The sequence below is a fragment of the Fusarium phalaenopsidis genome (genome assembly GCF_050370095.1).
Source record: "Fusarium phalaenopsidis strain FUZ10S chromosome Unknown contig_32298, whole genome shotgun sequence".
In the NCBI taxonomy this organism is placed as follows: Eukaryota; Fungi; Ascomycota; class Sordariomycetes; order Hypocreales; family Nectriaceae; genus Fusarium; species Fusarium phalaenopsidis.
This window is the reverse complement of record NW_028145407.1, coordinates 567,447-591,688: the sequence shown is the minus strand read 5'-3', so window position 1 is coordinate 591,688 and position 24,242 is coordinate 567,447. Positions and strand designations below refer to the sequence as shown.

General features: G+C 52.9%; 9 protein-coding genes and 1 non-coding gene across 10 annotated transcripts; 6 read left to right on the top strand and 4 right to left on the bottom strand.

The window, feature by feature from the left end:
• Nucleotides 1–228: 228 nt before the first annotated feature.
• Nucleotides 229–672, bottom strand: LRP88_06776 (uncharacterized protein; the record flags this gene model as incomplete). The annotated part of the gene is made up of 2 exons (XM_083243313.1): nucleotides 229–398; nucleotides 462–672. 2 exons carry the CDS (start codon nucleotides 670–672, stop codon nucleotides 229–231), a joined length of 381 nt encoding a protein of 126 aa, XP_083100537.1.
• A 386-nt stretch (nucleotides 673–1,058) lies between these two features.
• Nucleotides 1,059–2,362, bottom strand: LRP88_06775 (NAD(+) diphosphatase; the record flags this gene model as incomplete). The annotated part of the gene is made up of 2 exons (XM_083243312.1): nucleotides 1,059–1,747; nucleotides 1,801–2,362. The coding sequence occupies 2 exons, from the start codon at nucleotides 2,360–2,362 to the stop codon at nucleotides 1,059–1,061; spliced, it is 1,251 nt and encodes a 416-aa protein (XP_083100536.1).
• A 1,324-nt stretch (nucleotides 2,363–3,686) lies between these two features.
• On the top strand, nucleotides 3,687–4,954 carry LRP88_06774 (PQ loop repeat-domain-containing protein; the record flags this gene model as incomplete). Its single annotated transcript, XM_083243311.1, has 4 exons — nucleotides 3,687–3,745; nucleotides 3,809–3,831; nucleotides 3,888–4,030; nucleotides 4,094–4,954. The coding sequence occupies 4 exons, from the start codon at nucleotides 3,687–3,689 to the stop codon at nucleotides 4,952–4,954; spliced, it is 1,086 nt and encodes a 361-aa protein (XP_083100535.1).
• A 1,005-nt stretch (nucleotides 4,955–5,959) lies between these two features.
• On the bottom strand, nucleotides 5,960–6,075 carry LRP88_06773. The gene has a single exon (XR_014475180.1). It is a non-coding gene; the product is annotated as a 5S ribosomal RNA (ribosomal RNA).
• Nucleotides 6,076–8,101: 2,026 nt separating this feature from the next.
• LRP88_06772 (protein transporter TIM23) lies at nucleotides 8,102–8,866 on the top strand (the record flags this gene model as incomplete). The annotated part of the gene is made up of 2 exons (XM_083243310.1): nucleotides 8,102–8,743; nucleotides 8,798–8,866. 2 exons carry the CDS (start codon nucleotides 8,102–8,104, stop codon nucleotides 8,864–8,866), a joined length of 711 nt encoding a protein of 236 aa, XP_083100534.1.
• Nucleotides 8,867–9,800: 934 nt separating this feature from the next.
• Nucleotides 9,801–11,283, top strand: LRP88_06771 (uncharacterized protein; the record flags this gene model as incomplete). The annotated part of the gene is made up of 2 exons (XM_083243309.1): nucleotides 9,801–11,018; nucleotides 11,074–11,283. 2 exons carry the CDS (start codon nucleotides 9,801–9,803, stop codon nucleotides 11,281–11,283), a joined length of 1,428 nt encoding a protein of 475 aa, XP_083100533.1.
• A 1,045-nt stretch (nucleotides 11,284–12,328) lies between these two features.
• Nucleotides 12,329–13,754, top strand: LRP88_06770 (uncharacterized protein; the record flags this gene model as incomplete). Its single annotated transcript, XM_083243308.1, has 2 exons — nucleotides 12,329–13,183; nucleotides 13,254–13,754. 2 exons carry the CDS (start codon nucleotides 12,329–12,331, stop codon nucleotides 13,752–13,754), a joined length of 1,356 nt encoding a protein of 451 aa, XP_083100532.1.
• A 937-nt stretch (nucleotides 13,755–14,691) lies between these two features.
• LRP88_06769 (dephospho-CoA kinase) lies at nucleotides 14,692–15,510 on the top strand (the record flags this gene model as incomplete). Its single annotated transcript, XM_083243307.1, has 1 exon — nucleotides 14,692–15,510. One exon carries the CDS (start codon nucleotides 14,692–14,694, stop codon nucleotides 15,508–15,510), a length of 819 nt encoding a protein of 272 aa, XP_083100531.1.
• A 407-nt stretch (nucleotides 15,511–15,917) lies between these two features.
• On the top strand, nucleotides 15,918–18,516 carry LRP88_06768 (uncharacterized protein; the record flags this gene model as incomplete). The annotated part of the gene is made up of 3 exons (XM_083243306.1): nucleotides 15,918–16,419; nucleotides 16,486–17,789; nucleotides 17,839–18,516. 3 exons carry the CDS (start codon nucleotides 15,918–15,920, stop codon nucleotides 18,514–18,516), a joined length of 2,484 nt encoding a protein of 827 aa, XP_083100530.1.
• Nucleotides 18,517–19,091: 575 nt separating this feature from the next.
• LRP88_06767 (uncharacterized protein) lies at nucleotides 19,092–20,825 on the bottom strand (the record flags this gene model as incomplete). Its single annotated transcript, XM_083243305.1, has 1 exon — nucleotides 19,092–20,825. The coding sequence occupies one exon, from the start codon at nucleotides 20,823–20,825 to the stop codon at nucleotides 19,092–19,094; it is 1,734 nt and encodes a 577-aa protein (XP_083100529.1).
• Nucleotides 20,826–24,242: the final 3,417 nt, after the last annotated feature.

The window sequence follows — 24,242 nt, the reverse complement described above, 5'->3', positions numbered from 1 at the left end:
GGTAGATGACAACGAACGGAGGCCCATGAGGTCATTGGTGTTCCAGCTTGGGCCCTTGTCGAGTATCTGTCTGAATGTAGGGAGGAGACCGGAGAGGATAGCCGTCCGAATATTGCGGTTGTTGACAGTGCCAAGTATCGCTTGGCTAAAGTCCTCCTGGAGCCCAAACTCTCGTAGCTGAACTGAATTTGCACTGCTTTGGAGAGTCGCCCAGAAAGAGCTTTGAAATTATTCAAAGAATGCGCCACTCATGTCGACGGAAACGGTCATCTGGGTAGAAGGTCCAACGCGGCGCCCGCCGGCTGCCAATCTGACGCTGAGGGGCTGGAAAACACGTCCGGGGTGAGGGTTGTGCGGCGTGGCAGGGGGAAGTTGGTAGTATGATCGAGGGACAGCAGCTGGGTAGTCGCGTCAGTTAGCTGCTGGCCTTTTTGGATTGGGCGTAGGCATAGGAAACTTACTATGAACGCACACGTTCTCGCGGACAAAGATCAGCCACCCCCATTGAAGATCAGGCGATGCCTTCGTGACTTGGTAGCCCTCTTCACCAGCGGGAATCGTGAACACGCCATCTTCCTTGAGGTGCGATGGGACGGAGCCTCGGAGTTGGAAGGGCAGGTGAGCGGCTGAATCGTTATAATCCCAGGCGTGTCTCGTCACCACCGCGCGCAGGTTGGGGAATGGAGTGAGAACCTAACGGTGCCCTACGTATTGTGAAAGTGAAAGAAGTTAAGCTAGCCGAATCACGCCTATTGACGAGGAGCCCCGTGAGAACGTGGTTCAACCCTGCTCCAAAGGCACGGGAAGCTGTGCCGGCCACAGGAGGATTAATGATTCCAACCTAAGAAACTCTGAGAATTATCCCTTGTCTTGGATTTCTTTTTCTTATTCTTAGATTTTTTTTAACATAAAGTGATGAAGAGATACTCATAAGAATTTCCTAAGCATAGCTAGCCTTTATGTCAAATAGGGGTATGCCAACTGTCTGCTCCAGTACGCATTAGTCATGCTTCGACGCTTCTATATTCCCTATTCTATGTATCTGTGAAGACTCGCTCCTAGATCTTGGGAGCCGCACTCAAATAACCCTCGACAACAGCAGTAATCAACCGGTTGGCAATAGCCTGAATAGGTGGCAGTCTAAGATCCCCCTCCTTGTATCCCTCAGGGGCAGCCTCTCCCAAGGGACTCGTCCCTGTCTCAAGAGCTCTGCGGACCTCCTCGATCTCAAACCACTTTGCCACCTCCAGTTCCTTGTCGTTCAGGGTGATCTTCTCACCCTCTCCGGGGAGCGCCTGGGCAATAGCACCAATCATAAGACTCGCGGGGTACGGCCACGGCTGACTCGAGTGAATGACAACCCGTCCAACACGAACACCACTCTCCTCCCAAACCTCTCGTCGCACAGACTCCTCGATAGATTCACCAGGCTCGAGGAAACCAGCAAGCGTGCTATACCAGTAAGGGGGCCAACGCTTCTGGCGTCCAAGCAAGAGTCTTTTACCATCTGCGGAGACGACGGCAGCGATCATGGTGGGATCCGTTCTGGGGAAGCAAACGTTGGAGACGCCGTGGCGTGTGGGACAGTCACCTCGAGGCTCGCCGCTGGCACCACCCTTGCGGTCCGTCGAGGGGCAGACTCGCTTATAACCAGCATGAAGAGAGAGGTTTGGCTGCCCACAGCCGGCGCAGAATGGGTTCCGGGCGTTCCAGTCGACAATAGACCTTGCCTGGGCGTACAGGGCGGCTGCAGGAACGTTAATAACTGTGTAATAGAAAGGTTAATCGGATTTGGCTTACCAGCGTCGGGGTTATGGGACATAGCACGGGGGTTCTTGTCAAGCGAGAGACCCTTGCCCTCCTGGTCCGCCAAGAAGCTCGTCGCCTTTTCGGCATGGGTTCCCTTGGGGGTGATGTCAACGGCAAAGTAAGGGTGGCCCTTGATATCACCGTGATCTCCGGAAGCGATATGATCAGTCTCATTATCTCCTTCTAGCATGCCAAGGAATACGATAAGAGGCTTCGTCTGAGCCGAGTCGAACGCTTGAATAGCCTCATCCTCAGTGAGACCAAACGGGTCTGGGCCGACCAACGGCTGCACCTCATCAAATGTGAGATAGGCAAGCTTCTTCTTATCCACGACAAGAGGGTTCAGGTCGTTGAGGGCCAAGTACCGGGCGGTGGGGCTCACGGCAGCCTTCCGCAGGAACGCAGCATCAGCGCGGAGGAATGAGTATCGGTTGATGCGACCACCGGCATAGTAGTTGACAACCTCCTTTCCGAAGCGGCGAGTCAGCATCGAGTCGTCGTCTTGGAGAGCTGCAATGATGGGCAGCTCGGACAGCGGGGCGTCTGCTGGCATTGGACGTGGGATAGATGGCTTGCGCGGAGGCGCTGGGATGGATTTGTAATGCGTGTAACGTGAGGGTGTTGATGCTTGGAGTTGTCCAGGAGAGCAGTAGTTGAAGGGTAAAGTTGTGAAGTGAATATCAAATCTCAACTTGAGTCTTTCTCTCAACGCAGTCAATGACTTTGTGATGGTGTTTGCAGCAAAAGAGGCGAGTTTTTAAAACCGGTCGTCGGATTGTACTCCGAAGTACCCGTTCTCAATCCAGGGTCCGCTCGTTGTTTGGGATCTATTGTGGGCCAGCGGTGAGGGGAGGTTACAGCTCCGTACCTGTTGCTTACAGACACCCACGTTGCGTTGCGGCGAAAGCGGGATGATTGCGGAGCGGGATGAAGCTTGAGTGATGAGTCAGTTTCTTGATATGGTCTGCATCGTGATTGGTTTCTTTGTTGCTTTTGTTCCATCGATAGTTGGAGGCTGTAACAGACTTGTAAGCCGGGGAACCTGAAGCTCTGGGTGATCGTCATGATGCCGTCCAATTGCCTCATTCACATCCATTGTTTGATCTCACAAGCGTTGTCTTTAACAACAGCCGATAAGTCTCGGGTTAAATGCAAAGAAACTGTTTGCCCAGTCTTGGGTTTGCTTCCCTTGCCAATCTATTCAACAACTTCAATTGGTCAAACTGATAACTCAAGTCTTCCTGGCGCAGCACGGATGCATTGGCCATTCAAAGGCCCCAGGCCGGGCAGGCCAAGATCTGCATCTCCCGCCCGTCGGGCCACTCCGCGGTGCCCCGGGCTCACCGAGGTCCCCTGGAAAATCCTTCTTCAGCACATGCTCCAGGCGAGGTTTAGGGCACCTTCGGCCAAGTCCAGGGCATGTCGCTAGTGCATGCTTCCCCCGCATTCTTTCCAGGTGCGGTGACGTCTGCGCCGCTACCTTGGAACTATATTTGGTGGCACGTGGACCATCCATTTTCTGGAAGGAGGCTCCAGCTCCTGTCGCGACTGGGACTGGAGAAAAAAAAAAATTGGCACCTGCACCGCAAACGAACGTGCGTGCGGTTGTGGAAAAAGTCTTCCATTCTCTTTCCGAGTCACACCCCCCGAACATTCTTCTCTCCCTTTAAAACCTTCTTCGACGTCACCTTCAACTACGCCTTACAACAGTTGGATCTTTTTTGAGCTGCGACGAATGCACTGGGACGACAGAGTACGATAGCAAACGACCTTATCGATCGGCCCGGCTGGACGTGTCTGCTGCAAGCTAGGGTGCCGCTGCAGCTGCAGAGCTCTGCGATCCTTCGCCCAGGGTCATCATGACTTGGTTCAGCACCATGACGCCGCCCACTCAGATCCTTAACCTCGATGTTGAAGCCATCTCGGGCATTTGTGGGTTAGTACATTCCGTCCGTCTTGTTCTCAATCGATGCAGTAGCTGACTCTGTCTTCTCTACAGCTCCATCTCCATCGCCTGTTGGGGTAAGTCTTGCGCCTCCCTTCATACCATCTCGAGCATAGCTGACTCCCTCGTCCAGTCGTCGTCTTCTCTCCTCAGATCATCCAGAATTTCCAACGCAGCAGCGCCGATGCCCTTTCCATCCAATTCATCATCGTCTGGCTACTTGGCGATGTCTTCAATATTCTGGGTGCTGTCCTGCAGGGCGTCCTGCCGACCATGGTACGATTTCGCGCTTATTGCCCCCTCGCCCGAACGTCAATTGCTGACCCGTCTGCTCTCTAGATCATTCTTGCCATCTACTATACGATCGCCGATCTCGTCCTCCTCGGTCAGTGCTTTTACTATCGCGGATTCACCTGGCGCGACCCCCCGGCCCACGCTCCGAAGCCGGCCAACCCGGCCCCAGGCGAACCCAATGAGCGCACTGGTCTACTGTCAAACGGGTATCATCACCACGAGCGCCGAGGCTCAGACTGGTCGGGCCTGTCGCCAGCTGTTCCGCATATCGCTGAAGATGCCACTCCGCAAGAACCCACTGTCCTTCAAACCATCGTCTGGAACACCATCATCGTCATGATGGTCATCGCAGCCGGCGTTCTTGGATGGTTCCTCGGCCAAAAGGCCTCTGGCGACAAGGACAACACTGGTGGCGAAAAGCAGGATTCTTTGGAGTTCAATCTTCTTGGCCAGATCTTTGGATATCTCTGCACTGTCGCCTACATCGCTTCTCGCCTTCCTCAGCTCATCCTCAACTGGCGGCGCAAGACGACTGATGGGCTTAGCATGCTCTTCTTCCTCTTTGCCTGCCTCGGAAACATCACCTACGTCCTCTCCATCTTCGCCTACGAGCCCAAGTGCAAGCACGAACAATGCAAGCCTGGTGAGGCCAGTCACATTTACGGACGATACATCCTTGTCAACCTCAGCTGGCTCGCTGGTAGCCTCGTTACTCTGTTCCTCGATCTCGGCGTGTTTGCCCAGTACTTCATGTACAGCAACCCCGAGAGTAATAACATTGATGGTCGCCAAAGGCACAACAACCCCATTGAAGACGAAGAGGAGTACGACGATGATCAGAGCATTGACGAGGATCGCTGGGACCAACGCCCATTGCTTCAGAGGGGTGACTCTGTCTACCCCTGATTCATATCATTCTTGAAAGTCTACGCCTCAGATGGCAGTTTCTTGTTTTGCTTCTACTTTCTTTTTACTACTATCTCTTTCTCTTAAACTTTTCTAGGGCATGTAAAGAACGGGAATATGAAAGGCGTTCGCTACCGCGAGGTAAAATAAAAACGGGAAAATTTGCGCCGAGTTTGGGTTTGGTTACTCGGAGGAGTTTGCAAGATGTGTATTGTTTTCTGAAAGCATCAACCATAGGTTAGAGTTTTTTATAGGTACGAAAAAAGAGATACCGATTATTGCGCATGGAAACCTATTTAGTCGCGGTGCTGCTTTGGGGTTGATGTGGATGGTCGGACTTGTGAAGTTGGCGTCGCCCTTGGCTTGGTCGATAGACTCGGGAGGACACAAGCATCATTGTTGAAGATGTAGCAAGAGCACATGTACTTTGTTGTCCATTGGGTGTCCTGGATCTTGTATAAGGCATGGGAGTGGAAGTTCTACTCGTCAGGTGCCACCTAGGTGAATCTAGGAGTAGACATGGGACAAGCTAACTTTGCTAGGTATCTCATTTGAGGCATTCGTATCTTTTGCCGGACCAGCATAGATATTGGAGATTAAGGCAAGTTCGTGGATGTTTAGAAAGAGTTGATAAAGCTTTCACAAAAAGGAACCAAATAACTAGAAGAGACTTCAGAAGAACTATGTTTCGACTTGGATCATTTTATCTTGCTTCATGACCACTGTTAGACGATGAAGCATAGAAGAACGAATGAACTCCAGCCAAGGCCAATGAGGCTAATGGTCGGTCAGAAGAACAGTTACCAGGGTACTCGGACGCTGGAAGAGCACAGAAGGCATCTCGAGACGTCCTCCGGCTCTTTGACATGGTTTGTCTTCTGCGGTTAGTTCACAACGCGACACAGGACAGAACATGATGTCACTCCCTGCGGAGTGGGGGAGTAGTCCAGTTGACGTACCTAAGGACCAGACAACAAAAAGAGAAATCGCTTCGAAGAGCAAAAACATACAACAGCGGGGATTCGCTGGTCGTCACCGACCCAACTACTAATCCGCCCCTCACCGGCTTATCTATGGGAGAGCGGACGGGATCCCGAGTTCTCCGATGGGTATGGTCGTATGTGCTAGTTTCTAGTTCCACTTAGGTATATATTCGCAGTGGGAGCATAGAAACGCGCCTCCATGGGCATGAGGCAGACTCTACCAAGAAACTGACCGAATTATGAACTTGCTGGTGCTCACTGTCGACTCGTCAAGCCACCCTTGCAGAGTTTCAACTTCCTCCTCGAGGCAGTCAAGGACCAGAAGATGGCACCTATGGGCTTGTCGGCTCGCCGCAAGATGTCCACTTTACCTGGAGCAAGTAACAACACGGCGCCAGACAAGAAATCAACATAAAGGTTGCCAAACATTTGCTCCTTCTTTCTTGTGTTTGTTATGGTATACAGTTGACGGCATGTGTTTGGGTGGAGAGCCTCATGGAAGCGAGACAAGCATCAAGTGAAGTCTCTTCATTCACACGAAGCTAACAGCCTCAAGATAAGCCATGGTTCATAATGCGGAGCCAACGCCCCGTTCAATTTCGATGCTGTGACGAGGCGTACTAGCGGTTCATGTGTTTTTTGAGCAACCACTTGTTGAAGGGTTTTCTCTTCATACTAGTGTAGTACCCTAGAGGACTGGCATAACTGTCTACAAAGCCGACATAATGAGCCAATATGGGACACAGTCGAGAAAATACTTGCTTCAGCCATGGTTAGTCTTCACGCTTAAGTATGGACACATCTTACTTGGCCATCGGTCTGGCCTTTTTCTTCGCTGTTGGTTTCTGTGTATCACGACGCAATACAGCAAGAATTCTTGAGTGACGAGATGTACAGGATCCCGTCACACGGCTCCCATTACACAATCAAAACAAATGATATCCATAAAATTGGATCCTTACTCCGTAATGTAAACCCATATCCACCAACAGGAGAAAACTTTGCCAGCGACGTCGTACCTCGAACCCTCAGTGGAGGTCCAATCTCTCTTGGAGGAGGTTGGGAGGGCTCGGCGGCTTACATAACCCAGCCCCGCCAAAAAAGCACTAGCGCATTTTCCGCCTGGAGCCTCAGCTATAAAATCTCTTCCTCCCGACGACCTTTCCTGGTTTTCTTTTCTCTTCAGTCATCATTGGGGTAATACTTCACCGTCAAGTGAAATATTACTTTAAAACGGCGGCTCCGCGAAAGCGGCTTGCTGTGGGTTAGTGTCTCTCCTCAGTCTCTCTCCCACCGTTCCCGGCCACCAAGAAGAAACGTGAACACTCTTTCCTATTCAGCCGCAGCAGACCTTTGAAGGTTTTGTGACTGTGGGGTGGTCTCAACATACCATATCTCGAGATTTGGTTTCTACGTAGATTGTAGTGTCGCAAAGAACGACGCTCCGGTTTCTCTGCCTCGTGATCCTTGGACAATTATCCTGTCGACGTTTTACGCGACGTGGAAAATTCACGAACCATCGTGGGGCGCGAGAAATTTCTTGCGCCAAGCTCGCAACCAGGTTGCGGATAAAGCATTGATCACGAACTGTATGCGATGTCGCTCAGCGTGTTCTTCAGCTCACCGTTTGTCAAGCTTGACTGCGACGATGCTGTAATATTGCATCTTTGCTGACCTCGGAGTTGTTGAGCGACGTCGGAGAAGCCTGATGCTGCGCTCTGGCTGTCCAGGTGCTTCTCTGCAGAGCACAGACAACGAGAGAGGCGCTTTGAGGCTCACTTTGCTGGTGGCGCCATAGGTTAGCGTCATGAATCCAAGCAGAAAATTTACCCGTCCTCACGTCAAATCCATTTACACGCTTCGTGACTCGAACCGCGTATCCACGGACCATGAACCCCCGACCATCTCCGCGATCTGATATCTCGGGTCAATGGCCCAAGCCCGCCGTAGTCACGTGAAGCCAGAGAAGGTCGGGGAATCCGGCGTGCACGGACCAGCTGGGCGGGTGGCTCCCAAAATTTTCTGAGCCGGCATCATTGAGGAGGGACTCCCCCGAGCTTCGGATAAGAAACCTTGCGACTCTTCAACGCCCGCCGATTGTGCCCCCTCCAATTCTCCATCGCACGCGCCGTCTCCTCGCATCCCCGATCCTCCATCCGCAGTCATGGCTTCTCTCTGGAACGCCTTCACGGGCGGCAACAAGCCCCCTCACTCTCAGCAGCAGCAGCAGCACCAGCCTCAGACGACACAAGAACCCGCGCATCTCTCCTTCGATCCCACCGAGGGACAAGGCGTCGAGTCATTTTTGCAGAGCTCTGCCTTTGCCGACCCCTCACAACTACACCCTCTTGCCGGCCTCAACAGAGACACTCTCGAATATATCTCCCTCGAAGACTCAGCCCTGTCCGAACTGCCCGGTGGCCAATCAGTTCTGCCCTCGCGCGGCTTCACAGACGACCTGTGTTACGGTACCGGCGTCACATACCTGGCTGGTCTGGGTGTTGGAGGTGCTTGGGGTCTGCAGGAGGGTCTCAGGAGGTCGGCCGGTCAGCCTCCCAAGTTGCGATTGAACGCTGTTCTCAACTCGGTCACCAGGCGGGGTCCCTTCCTGGGTAACTCGCTTGGTGTTGTCGCCATTATCTACAACTGCATCAACTCCCTGATTGGCAGCCTGCGCGGAAAGCACGACGCCGGTAACACTGTCCTGGCTGGTGCGCTGAGTGGTATGCTCTTCAAGAGCACTCGTGGTATTCGACCTATGATGATCTCTGGTGGTATTGTGGCTTCTGTCGCCGCTGGTTGGGCTGTAAGTACAACTCTGCAACCATTGATTGGCGTCTCGTTTCTAATGACCATCTAGGTTGTGCGACGAAGTTTCTTCCCCATCCCAGAGCCTGTTTCCACACCCACTGAGGAGCTGACTCTGTAATAACGTTATGACATCTTTATTTGCCGCTGGCGCCGGGCCGGTTTGACGGTTAGTTCTAATTGCGGACACGCGGATGGGAGGAAAGACATCCGTCTATTGGAAAAAAGGGGAGAGGAGGCCGCGGGCCGGAGACGGGACACGGGGCAACGTTTCCCTTGTATATGCTGGGGCTACAGCGTTGGGTGGAGTTTGGTAGCATGGTTAACGGACATCTCTCCTCCCATGGGTTTAACAACTGTACATTACATGAGGTTCGGTCAGCGAGCATTAGACCAACGGGGGCTGGCGTCTGGTCCTTGATGAAAAGAATGGTTTCAACACGTTTTACACGACATACCTTGCATGAACTGGCGTAGTTGCACTTGAGCGGTGATATGAGATCAGCCGTTGGAATCGAGAAGCAAACGGATTGGTGGAATCATCTAATCGAATGACACTTAATGCACGAAGTGAAGAGCATACTCAGCACACTGTCTTTGATATGCCTAGCTAAGGCTACCTATCTATCCTTAGCAAACCATATAAGTATATCTTAAAAATAATTTTATTTAATCTTAGAAGATATATAATACAACTCTCCCTAAGATTAAAATAAAGTCTTATACTTCCCTCTCTTTACATATAAAATAGACATGCCGATTGTCAAACAGGCCCCTAAGCTTAGGCAGATATGGATATGAATTCACTCAGGTCCGTTTGGCACTGCTCGGGCCATGGCAGTGCGTTGGCAGTGCGATGCCGCACCTGCCTCCTGCCGTGATAGTGACTGCAGTGTTTGTCTGTCTGCCGTTTGCCATCCCAACAAGTTCAAAAAGCATCGTCCTCACCCTTTATTCCTATGGAGTAGCAATCGCTATTATCGTCTCTTTCTCGCCTTTGCCTTGTCGAACCGAATTGGGCGTTGTCGATATCCCCATCCGCCTCCACCACCAACATGGATACAAACGGCAAGGCGACCAACGCAAGATCGCGCTCGAACAAGTCTCGACCTCCTCATGCAGCCCCTGATGCGCCCCCCCGCCCAGCTCGTGCAGATCGAGGTTCTACTTCACGGAAGGCTCGAAAGCCTCGGCCGTCGGATGCTGATGATGTTGAGACTACACCTACAATCGCAGAGACACCGAACCCACCGCCAACGAAGGACTCGAAGCGACCACAGAAACCGCCCAAGACAGGAGGCCAGAAAGTTCCGAAAGGTGACAGCAGCAACAGCAGCAGCAGCAGCGTCAATATCAAGAAATTGGCCGAAGACATGGTTCAGTACCGCCTTGACCACTGGAGAGCGAGAGCCGCGGTCGTTTACACCACCGGTCAGAGAGATGCAACTCCCCTCTGGAGCCCCCATTGGGCTGGTATTGTCCCCCAACAGAGAGGTTATAGCTTGTTTGATGGGTTTGACCGCACCTGGTTCATCCCCTTTGACATCTCCACGCCGCTTCCACGGGACAAGCAACACATTGCGGATGATCTCCAGCGACGGGGCAAGGAAATGAAAGAGATTTTCGAGTCCAAGAAAGGGTATATCCTGCCCAGACTGCAGGTTGTTCTGGAACAGGAGATCAAGACCAAATGTCAAAATCAGTGGGATCAGAACTGGGAACAGAAGGACTTGCCGCCGATGAAGTGGGCCGATGTAAGGCACAAGTACGGGATCACGGAACAAGTGAACCTGGTGGCCAAAGGTCGTTTGGCCGACGGAAGAGCACTCCTGCCAGGGTACTACACAGTCATCGTCCTCGACCTTGCCGTCGACGGCAAAATGATTTTTCAACGAGTCAATATGCCTCCCGACATCAGTCTGCAGGGCTTTCTGTCGCGACTCGAAAGCTGGTCTGTCTCCAAAAGCGAGGACGATGAACATATTCTGGACTTGGTACGGACTAAGCTGGAGCGGATCTTGCTGCGCGGTACTGCGGCGGCGATGCAAAAAGCTCAAAACTTGCTCGATCAACTGAACAAACCTACCTTCAAGGTGGATTGCGAAGGGAGTGAGATGGATACTTGGGTCTTCAAGTTGAATCACAACGTCAACTATTACATCCGCCCAGCGCAGGGGCCGGCCGACATCAAACGCTGGAAAGGGCTCAAAGAGGCGTCCTTTGACGAATTTGTCCAGGGGGTTCGTGCAGGAAAGCATCCAGTTGTTGTTCGAGTGAGTGTTTGCAATTACCCTATGTAATTCTCTACCTATGCTAACGTGAGAACAGCCTTGGAAGATCCGACTGCGACGGATGTGGCCCGACATCGACGAACTCGACGATGGACTCCCACCCGACACCGCTACTGGCGAACCAGAATTGTCGTTGGAGCAGCTCTACATTGTCGACGAGCTCCTAGCGCAGCATAGTGATCAAGAAAAGCGACAAGGGAGGCGGTTTATTCAGGCATTGGAACAGGCCCGGAAGCCGTTGGACTGAACAGATGTCGGACATAAATAGGGGGAACTGGACATTGTCGGGATCAGGACGGTACCGAGCCCCTCCGCCCAAGGACAACGAAGCGAGATTGAAACTTGAAGAAATGGAAGGAAACCAGGAAGAGGGAGGGAACGAATGGACTTGATTGTACAGGACTGTTCGGGAGAGGTTGTGTGGAAGTGGTTGTCGAATGTACAGGGACTGCGATGGATGTCGGGCAGCTTTTCATGTTGAAAACATTACGAGGTAATCATTATGATATGCGTTACCTTTAAAAGAGGCTTTGTTACACTAGATGATAATGTGGTTGGCGCCAATGGCAGACACTGATGCCAATTGCTGAACGGCCCATTTCTGCTCTACTTGGGATCAGGCCGCCAAGGTTCACCCTCCATCTTCTCAACTTCAATTCCCACAGCAGCGCCCTCGCGAGCGGCGACAACAGTTGCAATTATCGCAGACCAGTCAATCCTGCATCATCCTCGAAAATGTGCCTTCCTTGCTTTCCATGGACCTGGACTAAATACGAGGATCCCTACGACAACCTGCACAATGCTCCTGAGCAGTCGGTCTGGGTGCACGATGGACAGAGCTGGGAGCTACAGAAAGTGGTGAGCATGAATTTTTCTTTATTTTTACTGTAATCTTTTACTGTTGTTCACCTGCCGTGTTGTTTGTCTTGGGAGTTGCCTCGGTGAATGCTGGAGGGCTTCCGTGATGGATCCATTGCAAAGGTGAACAGTGCCGGCTGGCTGCCAGCTGTGAAGCAGTGAAGAATGCATTTCAAGGCCTGATTTGCCTAGCGAGAGCACAGTTGTTTTTCTCAAAGCCTCAATTGAGTGGCACTTGGACGGTTGAGGGCACTCAAGTCGCTTGGCCTTCTCTCGACTTTACCCCTGAGGCATTGGAACCTGAACCTTTCTCTCCTCCTACACCGCGGCCTCGAGGCTACAATTTCGAGCCTCACGAGGGCCTGATTCACGGCCTTTGCCAACGACAAAGATCCACATTCTCCGAAGAGACGCGAGCATAAGAGAGTGCAACCATGGCCGCGGCAGGCACCAACGACTCCAAATCTCCAAAGGCACCTCCTCGCCGACCTCCAAAGACCCCCGAAGCCCGCCAGGTGCACTTTGAAACCCAGGGCATCCTCAAGGGCCAGAACATCACGGGATATACGACTGCCAGCTCACCCAGCGGAGGATTCAACGCCAACACTGCCACTGGTTCTTCCAAGGCGGCGCCCAAGACTCCTCCTGTGGTCACTGCGAGCGAAGATAACCAGCCCACGAGCTTCCCTGCGCTCGGTGTCGCAGCCAACAGCCAGCTGCAGTGGCATACAAGTGCCAACCCTACGCAGAGCCTCCGCCACCAGCTGCCGACCGGTCCTGGTGGTTTCATCTCCCCTCCCCCTCAGCAGGCGGCGTATTTTTCTCTCCCTCAGCAACATCATCCTCAAAGTCATCCCGCATCCTACACCAACGCACCCGCAGGCACACATAACACAGTCACCTACATCGGCATCGGCCCCCCAAGCAACACCATGGGCGATTATCAGAATGCCGCTCCGCCTCCCAACGGCGTCCACTTCCAGCCTCCCGTCCCGGATACTACGTTCGGGCCCATGCAGCATGTTTACGTGCCTCGCTTTGATGGGGGACTCGCTGGTGTTCAAGTCGGTCTTCCTGCTCCTGCTTCTGCTCTTGCCTCTGTTCCCGTTCCCGTTCCTGCTCATTTTGTTTCTGCCCCCGCCCCCATCACCACCGCTGCATGCACTACCGTGGTGCTGCCAAAGACATTTTATCTGAATGGCTACACCTATTATGCAAGTGGTCTTGTTGAGTCCCCCCCTCATTCTTGTTCTACCTGGATCGAGTGGTCCACCGAGCATCGCCAAGTGGTCTAGCCATCCATGCTTCTCCTTCTCTTCGCTTGACAGCCTCGATAAACACTTGCTAACGTCTCTACAGCAGCCAGTCATCGGTGCCATGGCACCTCAGCCTGGTATCCATGCTAGCTATGTCGTTCATCAGCAGCCCTACCTCGTCCAGCAGCCGGCCATGGGTCAGCAGCAGCCTATCCTCGTGCATGGCCACCAGCAGCACTATGTGCCCCAGGTCCAGCACGTCGCAGGCGCCGTCCCAGCGGTCGGCATGGCGGGTGGGGTTGCTGCCATGTCCGGCGCAGTCCCCATCATTGCAGGTAATTCTGGCCACATCCCCGATGTCACTGGTATCGGCCGCACTGCTGGCGAGGAGCAGCTCCGCCAGATCCAGTTCGCGCACGAGAACAGGCTCTACGAGCCCCAGGACTTCAAGCCCGCTGATGATGACCCTTCCCGTTTCTACTATGTTCGTGAGGTTGACGGCAACTGGACCCAGCGCAACCGATTTACCATTGATCACATGGGTGATTGCCGCTGGTACGTGACCGACGAGGGTTGGTTCTATGCTGTTCGCCTGCCTAGCTAGATGGCACACCCTGTGAGTATCCGTGTTGCGCTGCTGGTGACCTGGAGCTGATATGAATCGCAGACGTACCCGATACGAAAGGACTGTCCCTACTGGCGCGCACCTATAGAATATCTGTAAGGCTCATGGCCAGAGTGTCAAGGGTTTGTGCTGACTCTGTTTAGTCGACTCTCATTCGGCATATACCTGATGGAACAGCCTTATCCACGGTTGATACTCGTTCTTTTTGGTGCCTCTCAAGTATGTGGACTCAACCCTTCTCATGTAACAGCAGCTGACCTTTGACGACAGAAACCCTACCTCTTTGCATTCAAAGACCCTTGTCTCGGCTACCTTGAACTTCGATCGGATCCCTACTCGGAAGAAGTGACTTATCCATACTCATGGTTGAAATGAAGCATGGAGGATGCTGGACTCGAGCTTAATGGCTCGAAGATAGTAGCATGGGATTGTGGAAGGACCTCGATTGTTGAGATGGACATGGAATTCGCATCGCATCGCCTCTCGCGCGATGATGTCTCTGAGATGAAAGCTTCTTGGAATACTGCACTTATTGTGCTGTATTAATCCTACCGTTATGACCCAACCTGATTCTCTGAACGTGTTGACGATGCAATTGTTCAAACATCCATCACATGTCGGATGCGGCATGCAACCATGAGGTTAAAATTTTCGACCAAAATAAGGCCTCCATTATGCGGCGAAATTGGGTCGAAATTGAAGCATTATTTATGTCAACCAATCTTGATTACGTGCTTTTAATACCCCAGCCACTTCCCCAGCTTTTTGTTCGAGCTTGGCGTTCTCAAGCTGTTACAGCCTCGGTAATTGCATCATCCCACCAACGGCTATCAGATCATCATTCAACCTCACTTCATCCAAAGAGAGTCTATTTCATTTCATCTTCAACTCAATCAATTAGCGGACATCCGTAACCATGCTTCTCATTGGCCTCACCGGCTCGATTGCCACCGGCAAATCGACAGTCTCATCGATACTTGCATCTGAGCCGTTCAAGCTTCCAATCGTGGATGCCGACATCCTGGCACGCAAGGTCGTGGAGCCCGGTACTCGCGGATACAATGCCATCGTGAAGCACTTTGGACCTACGACACCTGATCTTCTCGTTGAGCCCTCAGAGGATATGCCTGAGAACGGCCCCGATGGCAAGGGTAGACCACTGAACAGACCGGCCCTTGGACGCCGTGTGTTCGGCGATAGCGATGAGCGCAAGAAGGACAGGGCAGTTCTTAATGGGATCGTGCACCCGGCCGTGCGGTGGGAGATGTTCAAGATGGTCGTTGGGTGTTACTTCCGGGGTCACTGGGCCGTGGTGCTCGACATCCCCCTCCTCTTTGAGAGCGGCCTCGATCGGTTCTGCGGCGTGACGGCTGTCGTGGCAGTCCGTGACCCAGCTATCCAGATGCAACGACTACGCGCGCGCGACCCGCACCTCAGCGCTGAAGACGCCGAGAACCGGGTTCGTAGCCAGACCGACGTGAGGGAGAAGGCGCGCCGGTGTGAGGAGCGAGGGGAGGGCAAGGGCGTGGTGCTCTGGAACGACGGGACGAAAGAGGAGTTGAGGGAGCAGCTGGACAAGGCCATTGGGGCGATGAGGAAGACGAGCCCGGACTGGTGGTCATGGTTCCTGCTTGGTTGTCCTCCGGTGGCAGTTGCAATTGCGGCGTGGAGGTTTTGGCAGAATATTATTATTAATGAGGAGTGGGAGGAAAAGAAGTTGAAGCACAAGTTGTGAATGATGGTTCTCGGTGCTAGCGAGGAGGCAGAAACGGAAGGAAGGAAGCATTCACCTTCGCTCCTTCCTCTCTCAACTCTACCCTTCATCTACCTACAATGGATATCTAGATCAGCTCTTTTACGTCTCCCATCTTCATCGCCAACTCAAACCTTTGTCAACTTCATTTCATCTGAGCAGCCGATCCCACCATCAGGGAGTCGGCCACTCGGGGCTCGACTTGTCCCTGCCAGCTGTTGGCAGCTGTCAGTCGCTGTCATCCTCAACTCGCTTCCCGTCGCCGACACTGCCATACCAATCTCCATTACTCACGCGCAAACCAAAAACCTCATCCATCTCAATTTTGCCCCTCATCCTATCGCCACCTCAACCTTCTTCAGCTCGCTTGGGTACATCAGTTTTGTATGATGGCGAACAGTAAGAAGCAACGCCCGTCGCTCTTTTGCGAATGGGTAGTTGGAACCACCATCGAGTCCGCCCTCGGACCCATCCCCAAGAAACCGAAGAAACCGAAGAAGCGCGACGTCGTCAGAGTCGAGGTCACCACAGATGACGAATCTGAGGAGGACACCATCAAGATCACCTACCCGCGCACCGGACGCAGCACCCCGCCTCCCCAAGAAGCCAAGACCATTGTTAAGAGGGTTCGCTTCGAAGACACTCCTAAGTCGGCTTTGAAGAAGTCTCCCACTCCCCTGGAAGCATCGGAAGAAGCGTCCGACTCTGGTTCAGAGCCGGAATCAGACTCGAGTCAGTCGGATAATGCTTCGAGCTCGGATGCCAGTGACTCTGACACAGAGAACTCAGACAGTGCCCCGTCCCCCAAGAAGAAGAAAAAGAAGAAGGCCAAGCAGAAGCCAGTGACAGATGATGCCGAAAGCGACTGGGACTCGGACCCGGACCCTACTTGTGAGTGTCGGCGATGCACCAAGGGGCGAGACATATTGAAGAGGATAGGCAAAAAACATAGCAAAGACAGCACTTCCCCTAGCACACAGCCCCCCGATTCTGAACCCGAAGAACCCCCCAAGCCCAAGAAGAAGGAGTGTGGTAAGGAAAAGAAGGGTGGCAAGAAGGTTAAGGAACCAGAGCCCGAGACGGACACCTCTGAATCTGCTGAGGAGACAGAGTCTGAATCAGAGTCACCTCCCAAGAAGCAGCAGCCAAAGAAGGAACAACCCAAGAAGCAAGGGAAGAAGAACACCAAAGTCGAGGAGTCAACCAGCGGAGGCGAGACATCTGAGTCGGAAGCTGAGTCCCTCAAGCCTAAGAAGAAGAAGAAGAAAGGGCCCCCAAAGTCGGACGCGAAGGAGGACGAAACGCCTGAGGAATCGGAGACTGACGCAGAGCCTTCTGACTCGACAAACGAAACAGAAGTAGAGAGCGAGCCCGAACCCGAGCCGAAAAAGAAGCAAAAGCAGAAGAACAAAGGCAAGGCCAAGGCTGATAGTCCCAAGAACGAAGACGAAAAGAAGGAGGCCAAAAAAGAGCAGAAAGGCAACAAGCAGAAAAACAAAGGGAAGCAGAAGGGCGGAAAGCAAGCCAAGAAAGCACCCGACCAGCCAGAAGACAAAGCTGAAGACGAGGAGGCTGTTGAAGCTTCGAACCAAGAGAACCAAGGCAAGTACAAAAAAGCAAAGGGGAACAGGACGAAGGAAGGGGATAAGGAGAACGCAGCGCCGAAGGGCATGGTCCTCAAGAATTCCAGGCATCAGAATGGATTCTTCTGGGGACACCATCCCCAAGGCCTGCTTTTGCCGCATCCTCGCCATCCTCGGCTCATTGAGCCGACCTGCGCTCAAGTCGTTCAGGCACCATCAGACCCGGTACCAAATGCTTACTACGATCCAGAAAACAACGTCATGAGGCAGCACCAAGGCCCCCCGACTGGAAACAACCATGGCTATCTCTATCCGGCGCACAACGCCTTCAGTGGCACACCGCCTCCTGGAATGCCTCCCGTGCCTCAAACCCCCTTCTACTATGGCTTCAACCAGCCCCAGCCTCAACCAGGCTATGGTCAGTACCCACCGTATCATCAGTACTACCAACCCATGCCACCACATGAGGGATATGCGCATGTGCCTATCACCCAGGGGATGCCTGGACACGCATGGCCTGCTGTGAGTGGTCCTCAAGGATTTCCTCCGACCCTCCCTATGGGCCATGGCGTACAGGCCAACCCTCAAGTCATGGGCGGGACGGAGAACGCTGCTCTCCTACCCAGCAAAGACAAGGACAAGACGAGCCAGAACAATGTTATGCCGCCAGGCCTTACCGTAAGTTGGAGTACGTGGACATCACACTGGGCTTGACTCACCATATCAGGGCCAGAATAACCCCTATCTTCCCCAGCGGGCAGGATCTGTCTTCAAAAACTATGGCAGCCATGGTGCACGCACTGCTTCCAAGGGTGATGGATCTGCTCGCGCTGGGTCGAACAACTGGAACAACAATGTCACAACCTGGAACGATGGAAATGGCAACAACCAGCAGAATAGCCAGACTGATTGGAACCCGGTACCTGACCACAGCCAGAATGGAAGTGGACAGAACGGCAACGCTTGGGGGCAGGATCAGGATCAAATTCAGGATCAGAATGGGAACGGAAACAATGGCTGGGATGCGGGCAGTGGGAAACAAGAAGACAACGGACAGAAATGGGCCTCGGGATCGAACGGAAGCAACAGGGCAGTTCGAAAGAGGCGTGATGATCACTGGGGCAACGATACTCATCTTGGAGGCAACATAACCTGGGAGGAACAGAAAGACACCGTTCCTAGCACAACGGGCCCGGCGGCAGACAACAACGTGGTGGGCTGGGACGTTGTTACCGACCGCGTGGTGGAGGAGGTTTCGCCCGACTCGAGAAAGAGTGACAAGGGGAAGGACGAAGAGAAGCCCGATAACGTTATGCCTGGGTCATGGGTTGAGACTCCTGGTGGTGTACCTGCTTGGGGAGATGTCAATGCGGCCGTGGATACACAGGGAGGAATCGTCTGGTGAAGGAAGTCTTGACGACGAATGTATCTAGTATAGATGAACTTGGTATCCGCAAAATCACTGTACTGCAATGGCTATGGCTATATGCCTCCCAAACTAATATCTCATCCCATATGTTAACACCTTTCCGAGGCCTTTTGTGGTGTGATGCCATAATGCATTCCTGTAGCTTCCAGCCTCACCCTATCTGTCGTGTCATGATCGTCCTGTTCGTGTCAGATTGTAAAGAATAGATTTTAAACAACACGTCTCTCTTTAGCAGTCTTGTTCTCTGTGTAGTGCCTGAGCAGCCGAGTAGCAGAGCAAAAGCAGCAGTTGCAGAAGCATGCCGAGGGTGAAGTAGAAGGGCAGTCGCAGTCAATCAGAGGATTGTGCAGCCGTGGAGAGACCTGATCGGCCGTCAATCAGCTTGGTCCTGAGGGGGAGACGTCGTTTGATTTAGCCCAGGCCTCTTTTTTCTTTCACGACGGCGGGTTGGATGGATTGGATTGGGATCGCGGGCATCATCAGGGGGGCAAGAGGCGTAACGGCATGATTGGTAGTGATGTGACAGGGGAGAGTTCTGGCCAAGGGGTAGCTTACCATCGAGATGTCTGCCATTCAATGATCCATGAACAGCAGATCTTGAGGCGCTCTCGCACGCTCGATGTGCCTAAAAGGCGGTATTTCTCAAGGTCCTTGACCGGCAACATGCTGGCGAACCACCAGGGGAAGATGGCGGCATCGTCGGGACACTCGCCGTAGATAGTGAGCATCCGCTCTGTCAACCACGGAACGCTCTGGACGCGCATCCGGGCGACGAAAGAGGAGGCGAACTGCATGAGGTTTTGTGTCGACATGGCGTCAATGTCCTCGGGTGAGGCCGGCATGGGTAAATTGTCGAGGGCTGGAGGGGGGGAAGCTGATGAGGGTGAATCTTGTGAATCTTTATCGCCTTGGATGGAGGTGTCTTCTCTGGTTGAGGACTGCTCCGTGGGAGGGACGGCTTCCATAGCTTCCATGGCCTCCTCCTGTTCGAGGCTGACGTCGTCAACGCGCTCTATCTTGGCAACGGTATAACCATCGAGGTAACTATGATTACGGACGCGGAAGCGCGACAGGCCAACCGTCTCGATGAGACTCCGACCATCAGGATAGTACTGAATGTTGACGATTCGCAGCAACGTGCCCAGGTCGTGGAAGTCGACATCGTCGGGGTGCTGAGGTCTCTTTGGGAGAACCATGCCAAAGGTACGATCACCCTCAAGGGCTCGACGGATCATGAGTCTATATCTCGGCTCAAATATGTGCAAAAATGTCGGCATGAGGGGGAACGATAGCGTACAGACGAAGAGCGGGAGGTCAAAGTCCTGCATCTGACTTGCGCGCTCGGCATCAAGAGCCTCCTTTCGAGCATGGACCTCGTCCAGCCAAAAGGCCTCGATAATGCGTGTGATTGCTTCATTGGATGGTGAAGAGTTTTGGCTGAGTACGGGGTTGATAGCCATGGGGCGACGGCAGATGGGGCAATATCGTGAGTGGTCGAGTATGCGATGAAGACATGAGCGACAAAACGTGTGGCCGCAAGGTGTCGTCAGAGGATCATAAAAGAGGGCGTAGCAGACCTGACAGTCCATCTCGGCCCGCGTGGCATCCTGCGCCTTGCGGACGAGGCTGGTATCATCGTCATCGTCAACGGTTGGGGTTGGTGACGGCGATGTCGGAGGTGAGGGGATGTAGCTGTAGGTGATGTCGGTGTCGTATGACAGATCGCCCTCCTCTGCGAGGGAATACGTCGCAACCACCTTTCCTCCCTGTATCACCCTTGAATATGCATCGTCCTCCCTCATCGACGTGATACCAGCAGCAGCCCATGGATCCGGCCACTCGACCCTCGTGGACCCATGGACCATTAGCTTGCGCCGGTCAATCTCGTCGCGTACGTGCCCGGCCGTCTTGTTAAGGACGACGTCAACGGCGCAATCGTCTAGCGCGTGCTCCCTCGCGCAGTCGGAAAAGGGGCACTTGAAGCCACGGAGGCGGTCCGGGGCGGCGGGGTAGGTGATATTTGATCGACGGTGCGTCTCGGGGAGACAACGTCGGCACATGGTCTTGCCGCATGGGAGGCTAACGGGCTCGCGTAGGGGCAGCGAGCACACTCGACACTGAAAGAGCCGGACAAAGTCGCGCGGGGCGACATCGCGATGCCTCGGCGCCGGGGCAGGAGTCGTCGACCGCGATCGGCCGGGGTCCGGTGGTTCGCGGTCTAGTTCGGGGCCGGGACCGGGGGAGGGTCTGGCCGCGGGCTGCTGCGGCGTGGCGTTTGGTGGCATGGGCGTCGTTTTCTCGGGGGGTTACAGAATATGAGTATTTTTTCCGTGTCTTTTCGAATTCGTTACTCGTTGCTTCTTCTTATCGTGGCGTCAAAACTCTCTAATAAGGTGCGAGCCTCGATATGTTGTGTGTTGGTGGGGGAGGTATTTTAAATCGGTGCGCCTCTCGATGGGGATCTATGTCGTTTCTCGTCCGCTAATTGTCCAAAACAGGTGACTTCGTGGTTGCCCAGGGCTTCGTCGTCGAAGACGAGTATTGCTGATGTCTTCGCGTAACCGTTGACTTCGTTTCGAGCGCATGGAGGAGGACGCGGGATTGTCCAGTATACGGGGACCAGCCGGATACAAGATAGACATGGATTCTGCGTGAGGGAGATGCTACAAGGATCGTATCGGAGGTGAGGAGCGCAGCATTGCTGTAGATATAGGGCGATAGCAGAGGAGGAGGAATCAAGGCAGAGGATGCGCTGCGGTGTCGTGGGTGCGAGGTGATGTGATGTGATGGATGGATACGATTTAAACGGGCCTCCACAAGCTGACTGACAGCTGACAGGGGGAAAGGCAGGGGAGATGGGATAGAGTCGAGATGAGGGGTCTAATGCGATATGAACGGGGCGAGTTTGACAGCAGAAGAAAAGAAAAGAAAAGAAAGGAGAGGAGAGGAAAGGAAGAAAAAGAAAAGAGGGCGGCGTGTCTTGTTTCAAGCCTTCAGCAGGTCAAAGAAGCAATCGTCAAGGATAGAGATCGTCATACAATCAAGAAAATCTTACCAATCCGGAACGGCTTCGCAGGCACGCAAAGAAGGAGGGGGGTGAGTGGGTAGATACTTGTAGCACGCGCGCGAGGTCCCGAAATATATCGTCTTTGCCAAAAAGTCAAGGGCGTCACAGCTCGGGGTGATGATACCAATGGGGATGGATGTGGATGTGGGAGAGTCGCTGGCGGGTACCGGATACTTGGAGGTTTCAACTTGGGGTCCGGTCCCTGAGGTGGAGGAGGACCCTGCGTAGCGTAGCTTGGGGGTCTAGATTCAGGTCTTTGACCAGTGAGTTTGGAGTGTATGTTTGCTCTGAATTGTTGAGTTTGCTCAACATGACTAACTAGATGATCAAATATGTCAAAACCTATTCCGCTTTTCAACTGGCATCCCCAAGTGATGATCCCTTCCCGTGCATTCTTCCCATGACCAGTTGTCGATAGAGGGAAGTACTCGGCACAACTCTCAGACCCCATCTCTCCTCAGTGTCACAAGCATAACATGAGTTTTCAAAAACGAATGACGATAGCAATCTGGGACGTGGGACACTCATGACGTTGAATAAATTGTAATGCTTTTTTTACTCCAACGGTTATATGCAAGCGATGCGAGTTGGCCGTTGACAGCAACGCCGCGGAAACATCGCTTTCTGCAGCAAAAAAGGTAGAGGTTTAAATCAACATATCATGAATAAAAACACCGAACCCAAAGACCATCTTCTCGTCCAACAAGAAGAATCGAGGTTGACGATGGCTGGCTGTGGGGGAAACGAGCTATCAACGGCAACCTTCGCACTCGCATCGAGGCACCACACAGCCAATGGCCTCACTGCATCCATGATAGCCCAGATCACGATGCAACACCCAAACAACAGATCAAAGTAGACAGTACTCGACAGCGACAAGGGACCCTAAATTATCCCACCACTCCGCCGATCTGGTTCTTTGCCCGCTGCCACGAGACACGGGTTATCGAAAAAAAAAAAAAAAAAAAAAAAAAGAAGAGTCCCCTTTTTTTTTTCCTCATACGGGTGTTGACAGCGCTGTGATGCTGATGACAAGGCCGTTTTGGCGATCGAGAAGTCGATGGAGAAGAATCGGTCATCGGCGCTATGTACTTAATAGAGAGAGCAGGGAAAATTGCATCCGTCAACGGGCTGGCAGGATCCGAGACATGGAAAAGACGGAAAAAAGAGGGGGAGATGATCGCCATTGGCGCGGGATGGGAAAAAGGCGAGGCTGTGAGAAGATGGGGAAAAAGTCGTTGGCGTCATATGAGGCTGGCCTACTTGCTTGTCTGCACCAGGACGGACTTGGTCCTGTACAGCAGGTATCCATGATGATGGAGGCGACTGGGGGTGATGTTGCCGCATACCTATTGAGTAATCGTGGCATTTATCCTTTTCTTCTCTATTCATCTTTGAACTACTATTGCCCATTCATCAAAGAGTACACAACGATGCAATACGAAAAAAAGCCAACGTTGGACAAAATCTAATCTACGCATCATGGCCCGCGTGGTCACCCATCGCCATGGTCCAATGAGCTACTTTTAAGGTGTGGCGGCCCGGATCGAGATGGCCAACAAATGCAGCTCCAGGTTTCTCCGCGCAACGTTTGCCAACCTGCGTGTGTGTGTGTACATTGATAAGTACCAGCAGCAGTGACATCTGAGGTAAGACGCAGAAACCCATGCTCATGACGCCCATCTAGACCCCTCCATCCTGGTCAACACACACCAGGACACAATGGAGGCAGACTCATTCCACTCGAGTATCATCATAGATCTATGTGAAAGCTTCTAAAATTAATAAAAAGATATCTTAGAGAAGTAATATTTTAGATGGATTTTTATCTACTATTTTGTTATCCTCACCACATATTATTCACCATTCTGAGGTGAGGATAAGCTTATGCCCTTGTACTGGCGCTTGACCAAGGTGTCCCCCCTCACAGCCTGGGTTCTCGGATCAAGGTGCTGGCGTTCGTGCTGAGAGCTGAGAGCAAGGGCCCTGCCAACCAATGGAACCTATGACGACGAGTCAGCCAAACAAGACGCAGGGGCTGACAGACCATCTCTGTCTCAGCCGCTGCTGATTGTTCCCATTGAATGCTCGCTCTCAAGTTCAGAGGGGGAAGCTCATCACACGACAATTCCCAAGCTCCAGGACCCTGAACAGAGAAACCTCGGGTTCCCCACACAAGCTTTCCACTTCCATCGTTCTCGTTTCCTTGTCCTATTCCAGGTTTTGAATCTTGCCATGTCTGACACCACGCAAGGAAAGGAAAGCTATCTCACGGCGTACTCCGTCCCGCATCCATCACATGCTAATAGCCCAATGCCTCGAGGTTCATGGTGGCTTGGGAGGCTTACCGCCGCCCAAAACGCCGCCTCCTTCGACGATGGCTTCTCGTCCCCAAACATACACGCACACCCCGTTTTCCAGAAACGGCCAAAGGAGAAATTCCCCGTTTCCGTATCCACTGAACACGGAAGACCCTACCTAACCGAATGGTCTTCTCGTCACAAATAGAAAAAAAAAAAAGCTTGACAACAGACGGCGGTGGACTTGCGTAACTCCAAGGGTCTGTGACAAGGGGGGGCCTAGAACTATCGAACCGAGCCTGGTTGACACGACTCAAGAGAGAGAGCCGCCCGCC